At 48.9% G+C, this 20965-nt stretch overlaps 1 protein-coding gene across 1 annotated transcript in view; it reads right to left on the bottom strand.

The window, feature by feature from the left end:
* Positions 1-375: 375 nt before the first annotated feature.
* The window catches only part of SNX8 (sorting nexin 8), a 61346-nt gene continuing 40756 nt past the window's right edge, over positions 376-20965 (bottom strand). Inside the window, 10 exon segments of the mRNA XM_006859879.1 lie at positions 376-489; positions 1789-1938; positions 2212-2358; positions 4262-4330; positions 5992-6124; positions 7491-7663; positions 8684-8764; positions 12065-12186; positions 14607-14724; positions 16785-16975. Coding sequence (XP_006859941.1) covers positions 376-489; positions 1789-1938; positions 2212-2358; positions 4262-4330; positions 5992-6124; positions 7491-7663; positions 8684-8764; positions 12065-12186; positions 14607-14724; positions 16785-16975 — 1298 coding nt within the window.

Raw genomic sequence — 20965 nt, 5'->3', positions numbered from 1 at the left:
GGCGTGACCAACCATGTGGTTTCTCATTCAGGAAGTCCCAGCCACAGGTGCCCCTATGCTCCTCGGACCTCACCCCTCCTCCCACTTGCTCAGCAGACCAGATCCCCAGGCTTCTCCAGCCACTTGCCCGCCACGCGTGTGCTGAGTGAACAAGTCCACCCTAGCCTGGACACTGGGAACGGTAGCACTTCCAGCACTGGAGTGGTGGGTTGGAGGGTGGTGTTGGTGGGAGGGCACCCCCATGACTGGGCTCGGAGTTCTTGGGACATCACCCACCTGTCCCGGGTCACCAGATTCCAAGGGAACTGGGTCAGAATTAAACAGGGACACGCCATTAGGAAACATGTTTTAGTGGGGTCTAGGTGCCCGTGGGCACTAGCGAGGAAGCAGGCTGTCCTCCAGGGGTGATCGGGGCCGTGTCAGGTTGGTGCTGGGTCCAACAAAGAGGCTGTGCAGCTTGGGCTTCAAGTCATTCCACACCTTGCTCATCTGAGAGGGAGAGAGGTACTGTGAGGTTGGTGGGCAGGTCAGCATGTGGCCGTTGTATGCACAGGGCCACACTGGGGTGGGCATTCGGGGACCCGGGCAACTGCTGGTGCATGGCACCTCTCCAGGGATGAGCCAAGACAAGTACATCCACCACACATATGATCTCAACTACCACATACTGCCATTCCCAAACTCTGCGGCACCCAGGGAAACCTTAAATCCTCCAGGGAAATGGAAACATCTGTCAGACATGCCCCCTACAACAACTTAGTGAGCAACACTCCAAACTCAAGTGGTAAACCTTCAGTGTGCGGGAGTTTCTCATCTGGCTCCATGGGCCTTTCGTCCTAAAGTCACTTGGGAACGGCCCTATGGCCAGACCCTGCTTTACAGCCCAAGCCCGGTTCACACTAGCCACCAAGCTGGTCAGATGCGATCATCCCTTGATGAGTCAGCCCACCCTCACAGACGCCAGCCCTTGGGTAGCAGTCCCACCTTGGCCCTTGGGGCTTCTGTGTGATCTGGGCACTCCCTGATGGAGGGGTTGGTGCCCTGCATTCATCACCCACAACATCCCCAAACCAACTGTGGATGGTGTCAGCATCAGACACCTGCCACTCTTCAGAGAGGAAAGCTGAGACCTCTAGGTTGAAGGCTGTAACCAAGGCCACAAAGCAGCCCCAATGGCCACAGAAATGGGGGAAGAGCTGGGGCTGACAGTCTGAGCTGCCTGGGAAACTGGAATTAGCCTCAGAGAACAGGTCTCCCCCATGGAGTGGCCACTGTGGTAACTGAAAGACCAACATTTCAGGATGGGGCACCTGGGAGAACTAGCTAGGGTTGCTTTCCATGCCTTGCCTCAGGCCAGGCAGCCACATCCCATCCAGACATCCAGTAGAAACAGGTGTGCTTCCCAATGAGAAGGGAGAGAAGCCCAGAAGGGGCACAAGAGCCACACTGGCTCTGGAGCTGCTGTGCACATAATCACGGCTCACCACGGCTCAGAGGCCCCATAGGGATTCTAATCAACTTAGGGGAGCTGCTCAGTGGGGGTCCCTAAATCAAGCTGCCCCCCACCCGCTTTCAAAACTAGGGGCTCGGCAGGCTTGACCTCCAGCTTCAGGAACACCTCCAGGAGAGCAGATATGGTTCCTTTTGTCTCCCAACTCCTAAGAATTACGTGGACAACCTCACAGGACCAGAACCTCACTGGAAGATCCTATTAACTTTGGGGGTCCATGCAGAGCACAGAGGAAGGGTGGTAGGGAGACAAAGGCCCAGATGGGTAGGGGTACTTGCCTCTTTGTGGCCCTGGATCTGCGAGTTCACAAAGGCCCCAAGGATGTGGGAGGTGAGAGGCAGGTAGGTGTGCACCAGCTGTGTCTCCTGGTGCAGGCAGTACAGAGAGAAGTGGCTGCGTAGCTCTAGCATCTGGATGGCATTCTCCTGCTACAGAGGAAAGTGGGTCTGTGCCCAGCCCCGCGAATACTTGGGCCGGACTCAAGCCCACCCTTAGAACCGAGCGCTCTGAAGCTGGAAGGACTGGAACAAGCTGAGACATGCATTCTTTTGAGTGCCCGTGGGGCAGCACCCATCTTCACCTCATACCCAACCTTGACAGCAAACACCCAATAATCTGAAGCCAGCCAGCTAGCAACTGGGGGCCCCCAGGTGTGGCCCAAGCCGCCCCCGGACTGCACTCCCCTGGCCCTTCAGAACCACCTCCACAATGCGGGACTCCAGTTGCTCCACGGACTCAGGCTCCCGGATGTGCGCTGCGCTCAAGGCCTGCCGTTTCGTCCGGCTGTACTTGTGCAGCGCCCCCTGGTGTCTGTGCAGGACGCCCTTCTCATGCCGTTCACACAGGTCCTGTGGAAGAACAGAACTCACCTGTCACCAGCCCTATGGCTCACCCACTCACCCTGCCCCATCCCACTCACCCACTGACACCCCACTTCCCCACGCACTCCCCTTCCTGCTCACCCACTAACCCCACCACCACCTGACTTTTCACTTATCCACGGCCAGCCTGGCCAGGCCCAGAGGCCAGCCTTCCACTCATCCACTGACTCCGACCCACCTCAGCTCACTCACTGAACACAACCAACGCTCCACCCCCACCACCTGCCGACTCACCTATCCACTGCCCATCCCTGAGGTCACCTTTCCACTCATCCACTGACCCCACCCCACACTCCCCTACGGCTCATCCACTGACTCCAACCAACTCTCCACCCCCATCACCTGCCCTCTCATTCACCTGCAGCCCATCCCCAGGTCACCTTTCCACTCATCCACTAACCCCGTCCCCACTCCCCCTCGGCTCACCCACTGACTCCAACCAACCCTCCACTCTCTTGCCCATTCCACAGGCCCTGCCTCAGGCCACTCTCCAACTCATCCACTGACCACGCCCCACGCCCCCTCAGCTCACTGACTGGCCAAGCCCTTCTCTCAACCACCTCCCTGCTGAGCGTCCTTTCAACTCCACTTCCACCCTCAGTTGAGCAGGTAAATCCAGAAAGGAGAGCAAGAGGAGGTCGGAAACCGGGCATTGTGTGGGAGGCGTGTACACAGTTTGAAATTGGCTTAAAAATAAACACTATTAACACTCCAGCAGCACAAGAAGACTCCTCAGAGCTTTTCTTTAGAAAACAATTTGCACACCCCACTCACACCAGGCACCAGTGGCGTGGGTGTGCAGCTATCAAGAGGTACCTGAGTTTAAGCCAACACACTTAGGCACACAGCGCCTCCCGGGGCACACACCCCTGGGCTACAGAGAGCAAGTTCAGTTTCGAATGGGAATGAAATAGGCCGGGGATGCAATGATTTTTCATTAACAACAAAAAAGTACTGTGTTTTTACATAAATTACTTACACATTATGCAGCTTTGATCCCCTCACTCACTGGTTTCCTATGTGCACTGCATGTTATATGCGCATGTTATTTGCATATAGTCATTCATGAAAAATATGGTACAGCCTGGTGGGTCCAAGGTTTCTGGACTTTTCACTCTAAATATTACCTTATTCACAGATGGAGAGTGCCTTCCAAAGGAACCCTGGTGACACAACGGGTTAAGCATTGGGCTGTGAATCACAAGGTTACAATTTAAACCCATGAGTCCTCCATGGGAGAAAAATGAGACTTTATGCTCCAGTAAAGATTCACAGCCCTGGAACCATTACACATGGTCTTTATGAGTTGTAACTGACTCCATGGCAGTGAGTTTGGTGTTGATTTGGGGGAGGAGAGTGCGAACAGTTGACAAGCTCTGCTGCTAACTTGAAGAGGGGAGGTTCAAGCTACTGAAAACTCTTTTTTCAGATGTAGTTCTACTCTGAGACAGGTGCCAGGAATCAGTCAACTTGGTGGCAGCTGGCTTTATTTTGGGTATTTAGTGTCCCTCCAGGAGAAGCAGATGATCCCACCTCCAAGAGAGACACACACCTAGATGTACGTAGGCAGCCTTCAGCACCCCCAACCAGAAATCCTGTGGACAAACTAGCCACAGAATAACAGATGCCCCTCAACACAGGAGCTTTCTGGAAGGCTCTATGGTACCTCACCAGCCATCCTTGAGACCCTCTGGCCATATAATCCACCCCCACTGGGCCAAGGCATGGCGTTAGACCCCAGCCACTGGTAAAGATGGGTTATTCCCTGCTCTGCCTGTCCAGGGAGCCATGGTATAGGCCACCCTGACGGGACACACCACTCATGACCCCACAGCAGCCTCCTCCCTGTGCAAGGGGCAACTGGACCCACCTTGTATGACTGCAGCAGATCCAGGAAGAAGTTCAGCTTCTCCACCACGTCGCTCTCCTCCTTCTTACCCTGCAGACAAGGTCAGGTCACCCAGCTGTGCACACATCCCCACATCAAGGCACATAGGTCCCCATAGGATGTCCCCCACAGGGAGCCTCCCCCCCTCCAAAGTATACATGTCTCCACAGGGTGCTCCCTCCCAGCAACAGCACACAGTCCTCCACAGGAGCAGCTTCTGACCCTGGTTTCTGCTAGGATGCTGTCCACACAGGCTTCAGCTGTGCCTGCTCTCTAAGACCACCTTGTGTGTACCTCACACAGCAGGGGTTCGTGGAGCCAAGGTCACCCAGGCTATGCCCAAGGAATGCTGGAGGCTAGGGAATCATGTTAAAGGAGACCCAGAGGGAGCATTACGAGATGTCTTCAGTCCAAGTAGGATGGGGTGGGACTGAGCAAAGGGGGTCCGTGCAGCTCAGAGGGACAAGCAAGTGAAATTCAAATTGAGGTGCCTGGACTGAGGGACGCCCTATGGCTGCCCGCAGACCCAAGTGCCAGGGGAGAGGCAGGAAACCAACCATTTGCTTCCAGGCCTGAAGCACAGCTCTGGACACTGATGGAGACTGCCGGACACATGAGGATCCCACCACCTGTGGGATGGCCCTGAAGTGGGGGGACCCTGAGGTGTGGGGCTCCCAAGGCAGGGCAGACCTAGGGTGGGTGGCCCATGAAAAGAGGGGACCCTTACGTGTGGTCTGGGGTGGGGGGAACCCTACAGCGGGGGTCCTTGGAGTAAGGGACTTCTGGGACAACTCCCACGAAGCCACGGGTGGGGCAGACACTTCCCAAGTCCACCAGCCAGCCCACGTCCCTGCAGCCCCCAACATGTTGGCCACATCAATTCACTGCATGCATGCGATTCGCAGCGTGCATGGGCAAATGGCAGGGGCTTAAAAGCAATCACATCTTAATGTTGTTTAATTGCTGCTGGAAATTTAAAGGTCGTTGCCCCACAAGTGAGCTTTCCACTTAATATGTAACAGCCTTACAGCCCAACCCTTCAAGTGTGGTAAAACAGCTTCTCTTCAGATCAATCCCAAATGCCCCAACTCTACAACCTCCAAAAACGCCTCCTGCTGTGTGGCAGAGGCACTCCCCTAGGCTTCATTGGGCTTCTAGGGTGGTAGGGAGGTACCCTGGTGGCGCAGTGTTAAAAAACTTCATTGTGAACTGAATGATCAGCAGTTTGGACCCAAATGCTGCTGCTTGGAAGCAACATGTGATGCCTGCTTCCATAAAGATTTACAGCCTCAGAAACCCTAGAGGGCAGTTCTCCTCTGTCCTATGGGGTCACTATGATGGCAGAAAGGGCACTCAGGCTTGGGGGGCCCACTATCATTCTGAGTTAGGGATCATGAGGCCAATACGAGTCCAGGAGGACAAACACAGAAAGATCCACGAAGAGCCTAGGAGCTGGAAGACAGCATCGATGGGCAAGGTCCCCTAATCTCAGCAGAGTCCATTCCTGGGAGTCTGGGAGCAAATTTGTTTTGTCATTGATAATCATATAACAGGACAAGGGGAGGTATCCTCACAGATGCCCAGCCAATAACTTTCTTGAGGAAGCTGAGGTAGATAGAGGGAATCACCCAGGCAGGTAACGTTCTCAGGGTACACTCAGGCACCCTCACAGACACCTAGGCTGAGAATGTTGTAAGCAAATACTCACTCACCTGCTGTGCTGCCTTGTCAGCCAGCAGCGCAAACTCCACCGATAGGCCTTTCAGTGCCTGCTTCAGGGACCCCCACGTGCTATTGCTCAGGGTGGCCCAGGGGGGTAGCGGTGTTGTGTCGGAGCCCAGAGCACTAGAGAAAAACAGAACATGGGCCTTGAGGCTGTCACTAACAGTCCACTCGACACCAACCCACCTCAGTCACCCACCCAGCGTCCCTTCTGGACCGTATTTCTCAGAGTACTTGCTGCTGTAGCATCAGCTCTGACTCACAGTAAGCCCCCGCCCCCCCATGTACTGGAATAGAACCAAGCTCCACAGCGCATTCTGGGCTGTAATTTCTACAAAGGATCCCTGGTGACAAAACAAAAGGTCAGGGGTTCAAATCCACCTAGCAGCTTCTTGAGAAAAAGACCTGGTGACCTCCTTCTGTAAAGAGGACAACTAAGGAAATCCTCTGGGCAGTTCTACTCTGTCACTGGGGTCACTACGAGTTAGAATCAACAGCACACAACAAAAACAATCTTTATGGAAGCAGATTGCCAGGCCTTTCTTCTGTGGTCCATTAGCAGTTAAGTGCAAACCTCTTGACCTCCCAGGGACCTTCATGTGAAAGGTCGTCTTCAGGAAAACCTGGAAATCTATCAGAAATGCAGGGTCCCAGGCCCTGCCTGAACTGAGGAGTCCGCTTCTCATTTCAAAAAGATCCCGGGAGATTTGTAAGCACCTCTAAAGAGGATGTACAGTTCCAGAGGTGCTGGAGGAGGTAGAGTCCTGGGCAGGCAGTCTGCCTTCTTCGGTGGGGAGTGGAGGCAAGCATCAACAGTTCCTGACCTGCTCTTCCTCGATGAATTCCTTTAAAGTCCAAGCCCGACACAGAGAGAAACGCCACAGAACAGAGTGGCTGGTGGGCATGTCGCCCCACTTTTCCACCTGGTTACACCTGAATTCTTTTTCTTTTCAGTGTCATCACTGATCTGCCTGAACGTTTTGGAGAGAAACAGGCCAACAAGATGCAAGGAGCCCTGGCAGCAACAGTGAAGCAGTTGGCTGTGAACTAAAAGGCTGGAGGTTCAAACCCACTAGCAGTTCTATGGAAAAAAGGCCCAGCAATCTGCTACCATAGATGACTGCCTAGAAAACCCCAAGGGGACATTCTACTGTGTCACATGGAGTCACTGAGTGGAAAATCGACGCAGGAACAACAGGGAAATGCATATTCTGCTCCAAATCCACAACCCAAACACAAAGATTCTACCCCCAGCTAACTCACCCATTGTTGTTACCTGCCAAGGAGTCAGCTCTGATTCACAGTTACCTTGTGTACAACAGGGCAAACTTTCCCAAGTACCATGTAAAATGTGCCAGGCCCAGTGCGGCGCTGTGTACAATGGGGCAAACATTCCTGGTGCTACACCACTCTCCATGATTTTGAATATGTAGGAGCCCACTGTTGAGGCCGCTGTGCTGTTCCATGAAGCTCTCCCCTCCGACACCGCAGGGCTACCTACCTTAGCTCCTTCCCGAAGATGAGAAGGTCAGCAGCATGGTCGATGGCCCGGGAAGCAATCCGCTCTGCCCGGTCCCGGAGCTTGTAGAAGCTGTTGTAGATGTTTCGAACCAGCTCCCGGCTTGCCGTGAACTGGGCCTGGACATCGTCTGGGAGGAAGTCCTGGTGGAGCCAGAATGGAAGGTGACAGTAAGTGCTGCTAGATGGAATGGGCCTCTGAAAAAGGAGCATTTGTCAGCCCCAGTGATGACCAGCTCCACTTCAGGAGGCCACCCGTGAGCCCCTCTATGCTGCCCAGTGTCCACCTGAACGTCTCTTCCCCTCCACCATCACTTACACATCACAGAGGCTAGGCTAAAGAGCTTAGGATCCCATGAGAGTAAGACTAGCATGTTCCTAACCACAGCGACCCCATGTGTGCTAGAGTAAAACCATGTTCCATAGGGTTTTCAGGGGCTAGTTTCTTCCAAAGCACCTCCGGGTGGACTTGTACCTTCTTCACCCTTAAGATTAGCAGCTGATCATGGTTCAACGTGTGTATCACCCAGAGAGTCCAAGCAAAATACACTCAAAAATAGCAAAAATCTTCAAGCATGAACACTGTCCCATAGGGTTTCTTAAGTTGTCATCTGTTGTGTCACTATCTACTCCTTTACTGTTTGTTAAGTGCCATCTAGTAGCTTCCAACTCATAGTGTCCCTGTATAGGTTTCTAAGGAGTGACTAGTGAGTTTGAACTGCCGGCCTTATGGTTCAAACTGACCTACACTGAACCTTATGGTTCAGTGCTTAACCTACAGCACCACACTAGGACTCCCATACACTCCTATATATGTTTTTTTTTTAAGGTTTTGTTGTAAATTGAGTGAGTTTACATGGCAGAACATCGTATTTTGTTTTATTGCAATGATTACAATCCCCTCCATCGGTTAACAGTATTTGCCTCTATTCACTCTTTTTCTGATATACACAAAAACACACAGATATAATCATTTAAACAACCAAAGGGCATATTTTTGCAAGCCAGCCTCTATATCTGAGAAATGCAGTAAAATGAGGTATGTCTGTATTCTGTATCAAAAATAAGAAAAGCAAGTGACCAGGCCGGAGGTGCTGACCTGACCACCATGATGCTTGCTGGTGTGGGTCAGGGTGAGAGCACAGACCTGGGTCAGTGACCTACCTTGGCATGTGCAGCCACTCTGCAATGCAGGAACTCATCCCCAACACACTGAGCAGACTCCTTGAGCTTGTTCTGCACATCCTGGGGGGGGGAGGGGGAGAGGGGGCAGAAACAGCCACTACCTCACTGTCCACCATCTGCACCAATGTGGCCAGCTGGTGTACAGAAAGCAGGACATAGTCAAAAGCAGGATGCACTATCACATGCCACAACCTCTTCATTGTTCCTGCTTAGATGTCTTGTCCTTGACCTGCAGTTTCACATGGGGCAGGATGCCGGAAGGAACCGCAGTGAATGTGGCTGCACCCTGGAGCAGAGACCCATGGCCACTGTCTAGACAATCCTGACACACAGCAACTCTGCAGGACAGAGCAGTACTGCTCCATAGAACCTCCGGACTGTCATCTTTACAGAAGCAGACTGCCACATCTTTTACGGTGGGTTCAAACCACCAACCCTTTAGGTTAGCAGCTGAGTGCTTTATCCACTGTGCCCCAGGGCTCCTCTATCATGTAATGAAACAACAACACTGCAACCCATTCAGCTTCACCTCCCTACAGAGTACAACCACCCCATAAAACTATAAGCCAAAATCTTTACAGGAAGCAAACAGCTTCATCTACCAGGAAATGGGCAGTGGGTTTCAACCACTGACCTTGTGGATAGCTGTCCAATGCTTAGTGCCCTATGCCACCAGGGATCTCCAGATGGTGGTGGTGGTGGGGAACAGCAACTCCCACTGTATCAGGGATGGTGTCTGCTCCACACAGACATGTGTTCTTCTGAACCTCCCAGGTAATACACCTGGGGCACGGGGGAACTGGGGTGCTCTCTATCTGTGAGCAGACCTGGATCACAGGATCCCTGACACTGGGGGAGCATTGGGGTAGAGAAAGGGCATCACTGAGCCCAGCCTTATAGGAGGCCATGCATGAGCTGCTGGAAATAGAACTCAACGTTCTAACGTGCAGCTAGCCTTCATGCCTTGAGCAGTTCTAGAATGGCATATATGCCTCCAAAAGCACTTATCTCAGTCCTCTCCCTTTAGCAATAGAGATCCTAGATGAAGAAAAGGTAGGAGTGGGTGGGGCTCAGAACCTGAGCACAGAAGCCATACCTGTGTCCCTCCAGAGCTCCCATCCCAGGGCTTCCAACCAATTCGTTCAAGTTCAACCCCTGGTGAAAATCTGCATTCCTATCCCAGATATACTATATATACAGGTGTGCTGTATACACAGATGTGCTGTGTGGATACACAATATATATAGGTGTGTTGTATACACAGATGCACTGTATATATAGATGTATTGTATGGCTATACTGTATATATAGATTTACTATACGGATAAATGTATATATAGATGTACTGTATACACAGATACACTATATACAAAGATGCACTGTTTGGATACACTGTATACATAAGAATCACCCGGGGATCTTTGTAAAGTGTCAATTCTAATTCAATTCATCTGGGGTGGAAATGCAAATTCTCAGCAGGGGCTGAACCCAAATGGCCACTAAAAGGTCCCAGCATGTTCTCTGGCTATAAACATCTCTACTCAGGGTACTGGAGTCCACCCCCAGGGCTACAAGACCCTGACTCCTGCCCCAGGGTAGCAGCAGGCCATAAGAGACTTTTGCAGAAGGTTTACTAAGAGATTGACAGCTGGTCTCAAAGGGTCAGGCTCTGCTGTTGCTCAGGAAACAGGAAACCAGATTGTGCTGCGGAACAAGGCCCAGCAGCTGGGCATCAGGGGCAGGCCTGGGATCCCTTCCCAGGTTCCCATGGTGAGCTCTCAGCAAGGGCCCCAACTCCACAGGCAAAGTGCTTGTCCCAGAGTCCCACCCCTCCACCCCTTAACAGGGTTCAGTCCTACTGCCTCCATCAGAGCTGTGGTATCCCTATGGAGTGACATCTCAGCTTCCCCCAGGGAGAGAGATCCCAGCTCCCCCCAGGAAGAAAGAATCCTGCTTCCACCCAGAGAGAGCAATCCCAACTTCCTCCAGGGAGAGATATCTTAACATCCCCCAAGGAGAGAGATCTGTTTCCCCCAGGGAGAGAGATCTCAGCTTCCCCCAGGGAGAGAGACAGCTCAGCTTCCCCCAAGGACAGAGAATATAACATCCCAGAGCCTCTGGTGATGTGGACAGAGATCCCAGCATCCCCGAGGGAAAGAACCCCGCTCTCAGAAAGCCCCATGACGAACTGGCAGACTGAGGGCAGACGACCTGGTGGAGCAGAGTCTGAGCTCTAACTGAAGATATGATTTTCCAGAACACTTATCATGCAGCGCTTCTGCGAAGGACAGTAAGCTGGGTTTTCAATGGTATGTAGTCAATGCTGCCGCTTTTTGTTTTTTAATTGACACAGGCATACCTTGGAGACATTTCAAGTTCAGTTCCAGACCACCACGAGAATGCAAACATCACACACATTTTGTGGTTTCCCAGGGCACAGAAAATCGATGCTGACACGTCACCTATGACGTGTGCCACAGCATCATGAAAAGATTGTGTCCAAAATGGGACACAGAGACAAGTGAGCACGTGCTGTGGAAACGTGGCACCGACATACTTGATTTACGCAGGGCTGCCACAGACCTTCCAACTGTAAAATATGCAGTCTCCAGGAGCGCAATAAAGCGAAGAACAGCACAATAAAACAAGGTATATTTGTACTTACATCTGGAGCCTCCAGAACCTTCTAAACCACACAAAACCCACACCAGCTCACTGGGTTGCCTCCTTTCTGTCCTGTACAGCTCTTGTCTCTTTATTTCATTCAGTGTATGACATAGAACCATAACCATGTTATTAACAGGGGTAATCTAGAGATTTCTCATTCCTGAATTTAAAAGGAATGTTTGTAGGGTTTCTCCAACGGTGTTGACTTTGAGTTGACAAATAAAAAATCCTATTAAGAAAGAGACAAAATCCCCAAAACATCAGTTGCCATCAAGTCGTTTCTGATTCATAGCACCCTTATGTGTTGCATAGGAGAACTGCCCCATAGGATTCTCCAGGCTTTATGGGATTAGGTTGCCAGGCCTTTCTTCTGCTGCGCTGCTAACCTTTCGGTTAATAGCTGAGGTTGAGTGTAGACTATCTGTACCACCCTGGGGCTCCCAAGGCGCACATCGCAATAAGTACTAGCTCCCACTCTATTCACCCACATCCACACAACACCTGTACAGTCAGACCCAGGCAACCACACAAGCATCACCTTCCACCTGTTGTTGGGAAAGACAAGCAATCCAACATAAATCAGTGACACATGGAAGAAATCCTTTCAGTACAGCAAAAAGAGGGGAACTAGGTGGGAAGGCAATTAAGAATGAGAGCCCGAGCCGGCGGGACATGGGTCTGGGTGATACTCACGGAGCCACTGAAGGAGAGGAAGAGCTTCAGAACTGTGTCCTCAGAGAACCGAGGGTGCCGCGCCACCAGGTTGAGAAAGCGCTTCAGTGCCCTTCTCCTGGCCTCGATGAACTCCCTGTCGGCTGCAGGAAGAGCACAGGTGTTACAGAATACAAAGTGTCTCCCCACAAAAAATGTGTGTTCTGGATCCTGAGCCCTAGCCTTGTGTTTATGCTAATGGAGTAGTGTTCGTATGACACAGCCATTAAAGTCCTCAGCTGCTAACTAAAAGGTAGCAATTCTAAGATTACATAGAAATTTATAACCTTGGAAACCCTATGAAGCAGTTCTACTCTGTCCTGCAGGGTGGCTGTGGGTTAACTTGACAGTAGTCAGTCTTATTAGGTTAGGGCAGGGACCTAAGGCCAATTGCTTTTTTAGATATAAAAGAAATGACAGACCAAGCAACCAAGCAAGCCAGCAGAGATGGGGAAAGAGATGCCAGCCACATAAAGATTGCCAAATAGTCATGGAACAGAGCTGAGCCAAGAAAGAACTTCCTCCCTGAGAACCGACAGCAAGAGAGCGCCTTCCCCTATTACAGATGTGCAGCCTGCTGTGCCGTGAGGCCAACAGTTACTATTATGGCAGTACTAGACAACAGAGATGCGGAGACACAGTGACCACATACAGGTCCAGCAAGAGAAGCCTCCACACCAACACAGTGCCCGGAACATTTCAGGAATAGAGGCTCACAGACCTCCACAAAAGCTGCCGGAGGACTAGGAGTACAATACTGCTGCATAACAAATACAACTAAAGAGGGCTCCAGGGCCCTACAAACCTGGCCAGCCAGGTGTACAGGAAAACACAGATCTTATTGAGTAGAAAGAGAAACTCCCAGGCTCTGACCTTTGATCATCCTTGAAGTCTGGAACTGAACTCCCCCTCGTGGCTCAATTTGCTGCCCTTTTGATCTTGAATGGTTGACCATTCTGTAGTATGCATACCTCATTAGTGTTGTCTGTCTGTCCCCACTACAGACCTATCTATTGCTTGTTTCACGAACTTTTTGAAGTCCCCTTGTAGTTATTTACTCAGTGTGTGTGTGTGTGTGTGTGTGTGTGTGTAATACGATAGGGAGCCCTGTTGGTACACAATAGAACTGCCCCATTGGGTTTTCAGCCAAGCAGCAAATAGGTATGTAAGGAGACAGCAACACTAGTGAAGTACGCACGTCATAGAACAGTCAACCATTTGTGATCAACAGGGCAGCATGTACCTCAAGACAAAACCAAGAAGAATTAGGAAAAGAGGAGGAATGGAAACAAGAACCACAGGGAGGAAGTAAGATAACTGTTGTTATGTGGAGGATCCCCATGCAATCATTGAGATGACACTAAGTGTATGGTTTGTTGAATGCAAAACCAATCATCTGCTCTGTAAACCTTCACTCAACTCACAATCCAAAGTTAATAGGAAACAAAGTTCATGGAAAACTTCCATTAGCTTTTTATTTCATTTTTCTACAATCTGTTTGAAGCCTCTGTGCGTGTGTGCATGCGTATGTTCACATACACATGTGCCAAGTTGATTCCAACTCACAGCAACCCCATGTGACAGAGCATAGCTGTCCTGTGGGTTTCTTTCCTAGGCTGTCATCTGAATGGGAGCAGATCTCTAGGTCTTTCTCCAGAGAAGTCACAGGGTGGCTCTGAACTGCTGAAGTGGTTAGCAGCTGAGTGCTTAACCACTGTACCACCAGCACACTTGAATGTGTGTGCATAGAGTCTCCAGGGGCTAAATAAGAACCACACTTAATACTCTCAGTGCCTTAATAACAACACCCCACAGTGCTCTCCTAGGGCAAGGGGGAGACTCTAAGACTGGTTGGATTCTGAGCTGATCAGGAGTCGGCCACAGAACAGGTAAAAGTTTATGTTCAATTTGAAGAGCATTTGCAACGCTGAACACAGTCTCAAATCTCAGGTTATTCCCCCGTTCAAGTGCACAGGTATTTTGGGATTGCTGGGGAAATGGCAGCAAGTTCATTTATTAGACGTGAGAAGTTGAATGTTCTAGATGGGCTCAGGTTCTCTGTGAGCCTCTTCCCTAGCCCAAAACCGCCTTCAGAGGATGAGGTGATGGAGAACGGCTTAGCTTTTTGCCTCACGTTTCTGTTCTCTTCCCTGCTGCTAAACTCACGTCCCTCTGTGAAGCATGGCCAGTCATGGGGGCAGCTGTGATGTCCAGTATCACCCCCAGGAGCTCTCATAGCTCTGCCTCCTGACACACTGGAGCAGGAACGGCAGCATCTGTCATGTGCCAAAGGGGACTAAGGGTGCCTGCCATTCCCCTGCCTGAACCAGACCTGAGCTCTAGGCCACAGCTGACCCATGCAGTGCAGACCCTGTCCAACCACCCCCCATCATGTCCAGGAGGAAGGTGGAAGGCTGGTAGCAGGTGAGTCAAAACAGCACCTGGTCTACAATGGGATCCATTCCTGAGCCCCGATCTCTGCAACCCAAGTCCTGGTGGGGGAATCGTCCCAAACCAGCCTCACCTCCAAGCATCCTCTTGGGTGGAAGGGCCGGCACCATGCGGTACGGGAACTTGTATATCAGCATCTCGTGGAAGACCACAAAGTCATTATATCGCCTATAAACGGAGGACTTGAAGCGCTGCAGGAAAAAGGAGGCTGACATCAGACAGCATCGTGACTGCTACCTCCCTCTCACCCTTCATCAAACAGAACCCCCTAATCTCCTCTAAATCTCATAACCAAAGTCAAACCCACTGTGCCAAACCGATTCCGACTCACGGCAACCCTGCAGGACAGAGTAGAACTGTCCCACATGTTTCCAAGGCTGTCGATCTTTATGGAAGCAGACTGCCACATCTTTTTGTCTCTCTCAGAGCAGCTGGTGGTTCAAGTGCAGTTGGACACTTCACCCTCGGAACCACAAGGGCTCGTGTAACTCCTTCGTGCTTGGTAATACATGCTTTGGAACACCGAACCCTCTGACATGCGTTGTGACTCTTCTGAAATAGACAAGACCTTTCACAGGAATGCTCACCTGGTAAGAATAAAGCACTGGACTGCATGGTTGGTTTGAATTGTTAGGTTGGTGGTTCAAACTCACCAGTCACTCCTTGAAAACTCTTATACAGGCCACTATGAATCGAAACTGACTCAATGGCACTTAACAACAATAAGGTGGCACTCAATGGCTCTTAAGAACAATAAGGAGTCCTGGGGTGGCAGTGCAGATGCGCTGGACTGCTAACTGCAAGGTCTGTGGTTCAAACCCACCAGCCACTTCTTGGAAAACCTATACAGAGTCACTGTGAGTCAGAATCAACTCCACGGCACTTAGTACACATCACACAAGGTTGTGCCCTAAGGTCTCTCTGGGAGGTGCAAATGGTTTGCACTTAGTATGAACTGATCAGAGGTACTGCAGAACAAAATCCTGGTGATCTGTGTCTATAAAGATGACAGCCAAGAAAACCCTACAGAACACAGTCCTAGCTTGTAACTTATGGGGTCACTGTGAGTTGGAACTGACTTGGTGGCAGCTACCAACAACACCAACAAGGTGGGCAGTCATCCTACCCTGAAAAGGCAGCATATGAGAATGATCACATTCTTGACTTTATAGTCTGTTCCCAATATACAGGTCTAAATATAGGTTGTTGTTAAGTGCTGTCGAGTCGTTTCCGACTCACAGCAACCCTGCATAGGGTTTCTGAGGAGCAGCTGGTAAGTTTGAACCGCCAACCTTGTGGTTTGCAGTCCAGTGCTGATCCTACAGCACCACACCAGGAGTCCTGGTTTCAATGTATTTCATGTGAATGCTCTTCACAGATACTTTTTGTACAAATGAAAGATTTGTGGCCACCCTGCATGAAACAAGTCTATCGGGGCCGTTTTTCCAACAGCAGGTGCTCACTTCATGTCTTGGTTTCATGTTTTTTCATCATTCTCACATGATTTCAAACTTTCTCATCATGCTCTTACACACTCATATACAACAGCCTAGTATGGACATGATTTTTATCTGTGCCGGAAAACCAGAACTTGCATGTGGCTCACTTTATTGTGATACTGAAATACCGTGGAGTCGAACCCACAATGGCTCCAAGGTTCCTGCATACACATCCTAAAGCCAGGGTCCTAGTTATGGGGAGAATGGGCTGGACTGGTTGGGGACAAGACTACGCTAGAATAAGTCATATATGGGAAAACTTTATTGGACAGCCTGACTCTGCCTGACTCTCTACTTTCAAGTCCTGTATCTTACTTTAAACCCATCACAAAGACTCTCTCGTCGGCATGGAGACATGACCCTTTGACTTGACCCTGTACAGGCACACATACACACATGCATGAGAGTACACACAATGCCTATTACCTGGCCAGACACCTCATACTCCACCACACCCCTGCACACTCATGCTCTTTGAACATCACACACATGTACACTACTACCTGGCTGGACTCCTCATATTCCATACACACATGCACACTCATGCTCTGCCTGTTACTTCATGGGACACCTCACACTTTACCACATACCTTACCATGCATGCACACTCAACCTCTGACTCTTACCTGGCTGGATGCCTCAAACTCCATCACCTAGGCATGCACACCTGTACACGCATGCACACTCACTGCCTGTTATGGCTGGACACCATTTAAACATGCACACACACACACTCGTGCTCTGAGTCTTACCTGGCTAGACACCTCATACTCCACGTGTTTCAGGAAGAGGCCTTTCTTCTCAGGGATGAGCGCCACCTGCACTGTGTCACGGTCCAGCAGCTCCTGGAGGGTGTCTGAGAGCAGCAACGGGTTCCCCTGCGGCATCTGCATCCGAGTGGGCTCGGGGTCCGTCAACTCGGTCCCCCGGGGTGTGGGCACGTCTGCAGGGAGAAGGAAGAACAGCTGCTCAGAGATGAGCCCTCTGACAGCTCTCCTGTCCACTGGGATGTGCAAGTTCAGCCCATGGACTCCGCTGACCAGGCAAGTTTGTCCACTTCTGCCCACAGTTTACCGATGCCTGGCCAGGCCCCCCTGCTCAGGCATCGGTAAACACATCCACATTTCCATGATCAAAGGGACTCTTGTCTTAAACTTGGGGAAGGGGCAAGAGTGAATATGTACACTATGTAGAATAAAACAAGAAGTTCTAAGAATAAGAGGCCTTTTCTCTGTAGACAAAAGAAGAGGTAAAAGATAGAAACGTTATAAAATCAAATTTATTGACAAGTCGATTCCAACTCATTAGTGACCCTGTAAGACAGAGCAGACTGAGCCACAAGGTTTTCAAGGCTGTAAAGCTTTATAGAAGCAGACTGCCTCATCGTTCTCGGGAGGGTCAGCTAATGGCTTCAAACAGGCAACCTTTTGGTTTCCAGCTAAGCATTTAACCATTGTGCCACCAAGAATCATTTATGGGAAAAGCAAAGCCATACTATTGTATTTCCCCGGTGTTATGTGTTTTCAGCACATAATTTTATATGCCCTAACTATCATTCTCATTTATTAAAAATCTGCACGCCTGCTTACAGCTAGAATTCCTAATCAGACAAATCAAAGAATTAAATCCTAAAACGTCAGCTTCCTTACAGACAGAATCACCCTTATATCCATTCCCCAATCAGCAACAAACAGGACAAAGTGACCTGATGCCAAAGAACTTCCAAAAATAATAATAATAAGGAAATCAAATTGCTGAATCGGCAAACGTTTTGGTGTGTACATTTTCAACACAATTAAAAAAAAAAAAAAAAGCAGAGAATCATGTTAGAATATCCATTTTAATACAAGAAGAGTACTGAAGCTAAAAAAAACAACAACAAAGAAAAAGGGTTTTCAATTAAAAATGAATAAAGCTCAGATATCTCAAATACAAAACTCTTATTTCAATTAATGTTGCTATAAATATAAGTACAACAAAGCTTAGATTTCTTTTTGGTATTTTCCAAATTGTCTATAATACAGTTGTTTTACTTTTTATGACTTACTTCTTACAGCAACTCTTCATACAATAGGCTAGGATTCTGATTTAATTCAATAAAACGTAAATTAATAACCTGATTATTTTCACCTGTGAAATGACTCAGCATGTTGGGTTTCAAATGTGGCTCTCTTTAATTTACCTTAAAGCTGAAGAAAGAAAATAATCGTGGGCCTTAGAGTTTATAAGGGAACCTCCAGACACCTCACAAATAGCGCCCTCCAAGTGCGGGGATGTGGCCTCTCATCAAACCAGTCCACAGGGGTTCAGGGATAACGTACTAGAAATTGTGTGGATGTGTTTCATCTCTTGATTTTAGATGCTCAGGGTATTAGTATGCTGTATGTAACATGTTATGTATAGGAGCTCAAGCACAAAACCTGATACAGTGTGTATTATATATAGATACATGTGCATGTGTGTGTATGTATGTTCAAATGTGTTTACTGCATGTGTGTGCAGTGCATACAACTGTGTATATATGTGTGTGAATGTGTTTGTATGTATGAGGACATACCTGTGTGTACTTAAATGTGTACATGCATGTGTTTGTATTAGCACATGAGTGCACATTTTGTATACATGTATATCTATGTATGTGTATGTGTGTACATGATTGTGTATGAGTGTGTGTGCATGCATGAGCGCATGTATGTTTGTGTGTGAATATGTACATGTATGAGTGTATAGATGTGTATACATCAGTGTGTGTACATGAGTATGTGTATGCATGTATATATGTATGAGTGTGTAATTAAGTATATGTGTATGTATGAGGGGGCTTCACAAAGTTTGTGGGAAAATTCCATTATCTTTTCATTCCATTTTTCCACAATCTTTTAAAATTCCCTTTGTGTATATGAGTATGTGTGTGCAATAGTACGTGTCTGTATGTGTGTGTGTTAGACTTTTTAAAAAATACTTTTTAAAGACCAAAATGTATGCAGGTCACGACTCTGTGCTCCCCCGTCTTCCATGAGCCCAGCCCTTCTCATGTGGAAATAGTCCAACGGGCTCAGAGTTGTTGACACAGTCTCCTGAAGGATTAAAAATCTCTTCAGTCAGGAAACCAACTCCCAAGAATCCAGTGATCAGTAACACAGGCCTACTGAGCTCAGCAATGTATCCAGTCCACACACGGCTACTGAGTGCCCACCATGCCCAACCACCGTCTAGCGTGTGTTAACACCTAATCTCCAGGGAGAGCACAAAGGAAGCAAAAACCCATTTGTAAGAATGCTGGCCCCTAGGAGGTCTGCCTCTCGTGTTCATGGACGCATCCCAAAATTGCCTATCACATCGTGAGGCTCAAGGAACACATGCAGAATGAATATCCTCTGAATAAACATTTTGTCTACAAGACAGAAACACACAGCATCTCTTGGGAAGAGTGGCAAACCCACTGCCATCGATTGCTGGCAACTCATGGCAGCGCTGTAGAGGTTGATGAAGCTGGAAATCATTAAGGGAGCAGACCATTTCATCTTTCTCCCATGGAGCAGATGGTGGGTTTGAACCACTGACCTTGCAGTTAACCATCCAGTGTTTGTCCTATAACACCACCAGGGCTCCTTGGGATAAAGTCAAGTCTTATTTAACTAGAGTGCAGAATATGTAGAATTAAAACAAGAAGTAATAAAGTTAAAAAAAAAAAAAAGCACTAGGGGAAGTATAGGTTCCACAAAGAAAAGAACCTGCAACTCACATCTCTGATGAGGAACTTGTACCTAGAACACACACATTAAAGAACACTAACAACTCAGCTAAAAAGTAAAAGAGACAAAAACCTAATTAAAGGCATGGTGTCCGGGGAGACGGTGGTGTGACCAGTCCATGGGCCCAGCGGCCACACACACAAGGCAGAAACAACAAGGAGATGGGAGCAATCTGAGAATGCAGCCGCACCATGAGCCTTCTCAATGAGTGCAAGAAAGAGGTGACTCCACCCCCTATGAGCTGCAGAAGAGGGAGGAAGAGGAGCTAATGCTATTGCCCAAGAACATCACTCAAGTGCCCAACAACTGTCACAACAAGCAGCTCCGTGAAGGGCAACATGAAGACCTCTGAGAGGTTCTGCAACATGGTACTGGAGAACATGAAAATCTGAGATGTGCATCAAACTCCCCAAGAGCAGCAAGGGCAAGAAGCCCAAACCCATCAACAAGAGCCAGCCCATCACCCAGATGTTCTGACATTGGGACTCAGTCAGTGTGATCCTGCACAACCTGCTCATTGCTAGCATCCTGCCCCAGAGCTGCCTCCCACCACTCTAGGAAGACCTACGCCTGTAACAGGAATAATGAAATTCCTAGGGTTTTTATACTAAAAATAAAAGCAACTAGAAATCTAAAAACTCAACTCTTTTAAGAACTCTGGGGAGCATGCTGTGGACTGTAGCAACTAACTGCAGGTTGAAAGAATAAAATCAAGCCAAAATGTACTGACATCGAATTGATTCCAATACATAGTTGGATAGTTACATTCTGTGTCAACTGGATTGAGTCAGGATTTCCAGTTGTTTGGCAGTTCATAGTTAACTCTATGATGATTGGCTATGAGCAACCAATCAATTTAAAGGATGCTTCCTTGGGGGTGTGGCCTGCTCCAATAAAATGACTATGCAGGAAAGACGAGCTCTTTCCCAATGGATCTGGATCTCATATCTGGGTCGTCTTCCAACTTCTGGTTCTTTGAACCTGAGCCAGTGGCCTGCTCTACTATGTATTTGCCTGATGTGCCTGTCCACTGAGTATGCCTGGAAAAAAGGTTACCTACCGGAGTCCTTTTACATTGAGATATAATCCATACCAAAGGCTGTGCTCTTTGATCTTCATCAGTAAATGTTTTAAGTCCTTTTCACTTTCAGCAAGCAAGGTTGTATCATCTGTATATC

The sequence above is a fragment of the Chrysochloris asiatica genome, unplaced genomic scaffold, assembly GCF_000296735.1.
Source record: "Chrysochloris asiatica unplaced genomic scaffold, ChrAsi1.0 scaffold00034, whole genome shotgun sequence".
Lineage (NCBI taxonomy): Eukaryota > Metazoa > Chordata > Mammalia > Afrosoricida > Chrysochloridae > Chrysochloris > Chrysochloris asiatica.
The sequence above is the reverse complement of the archived record's forward strand: the minus strand, read 5'-3'. Positions and strand labels throughout refer to the sequence as shown.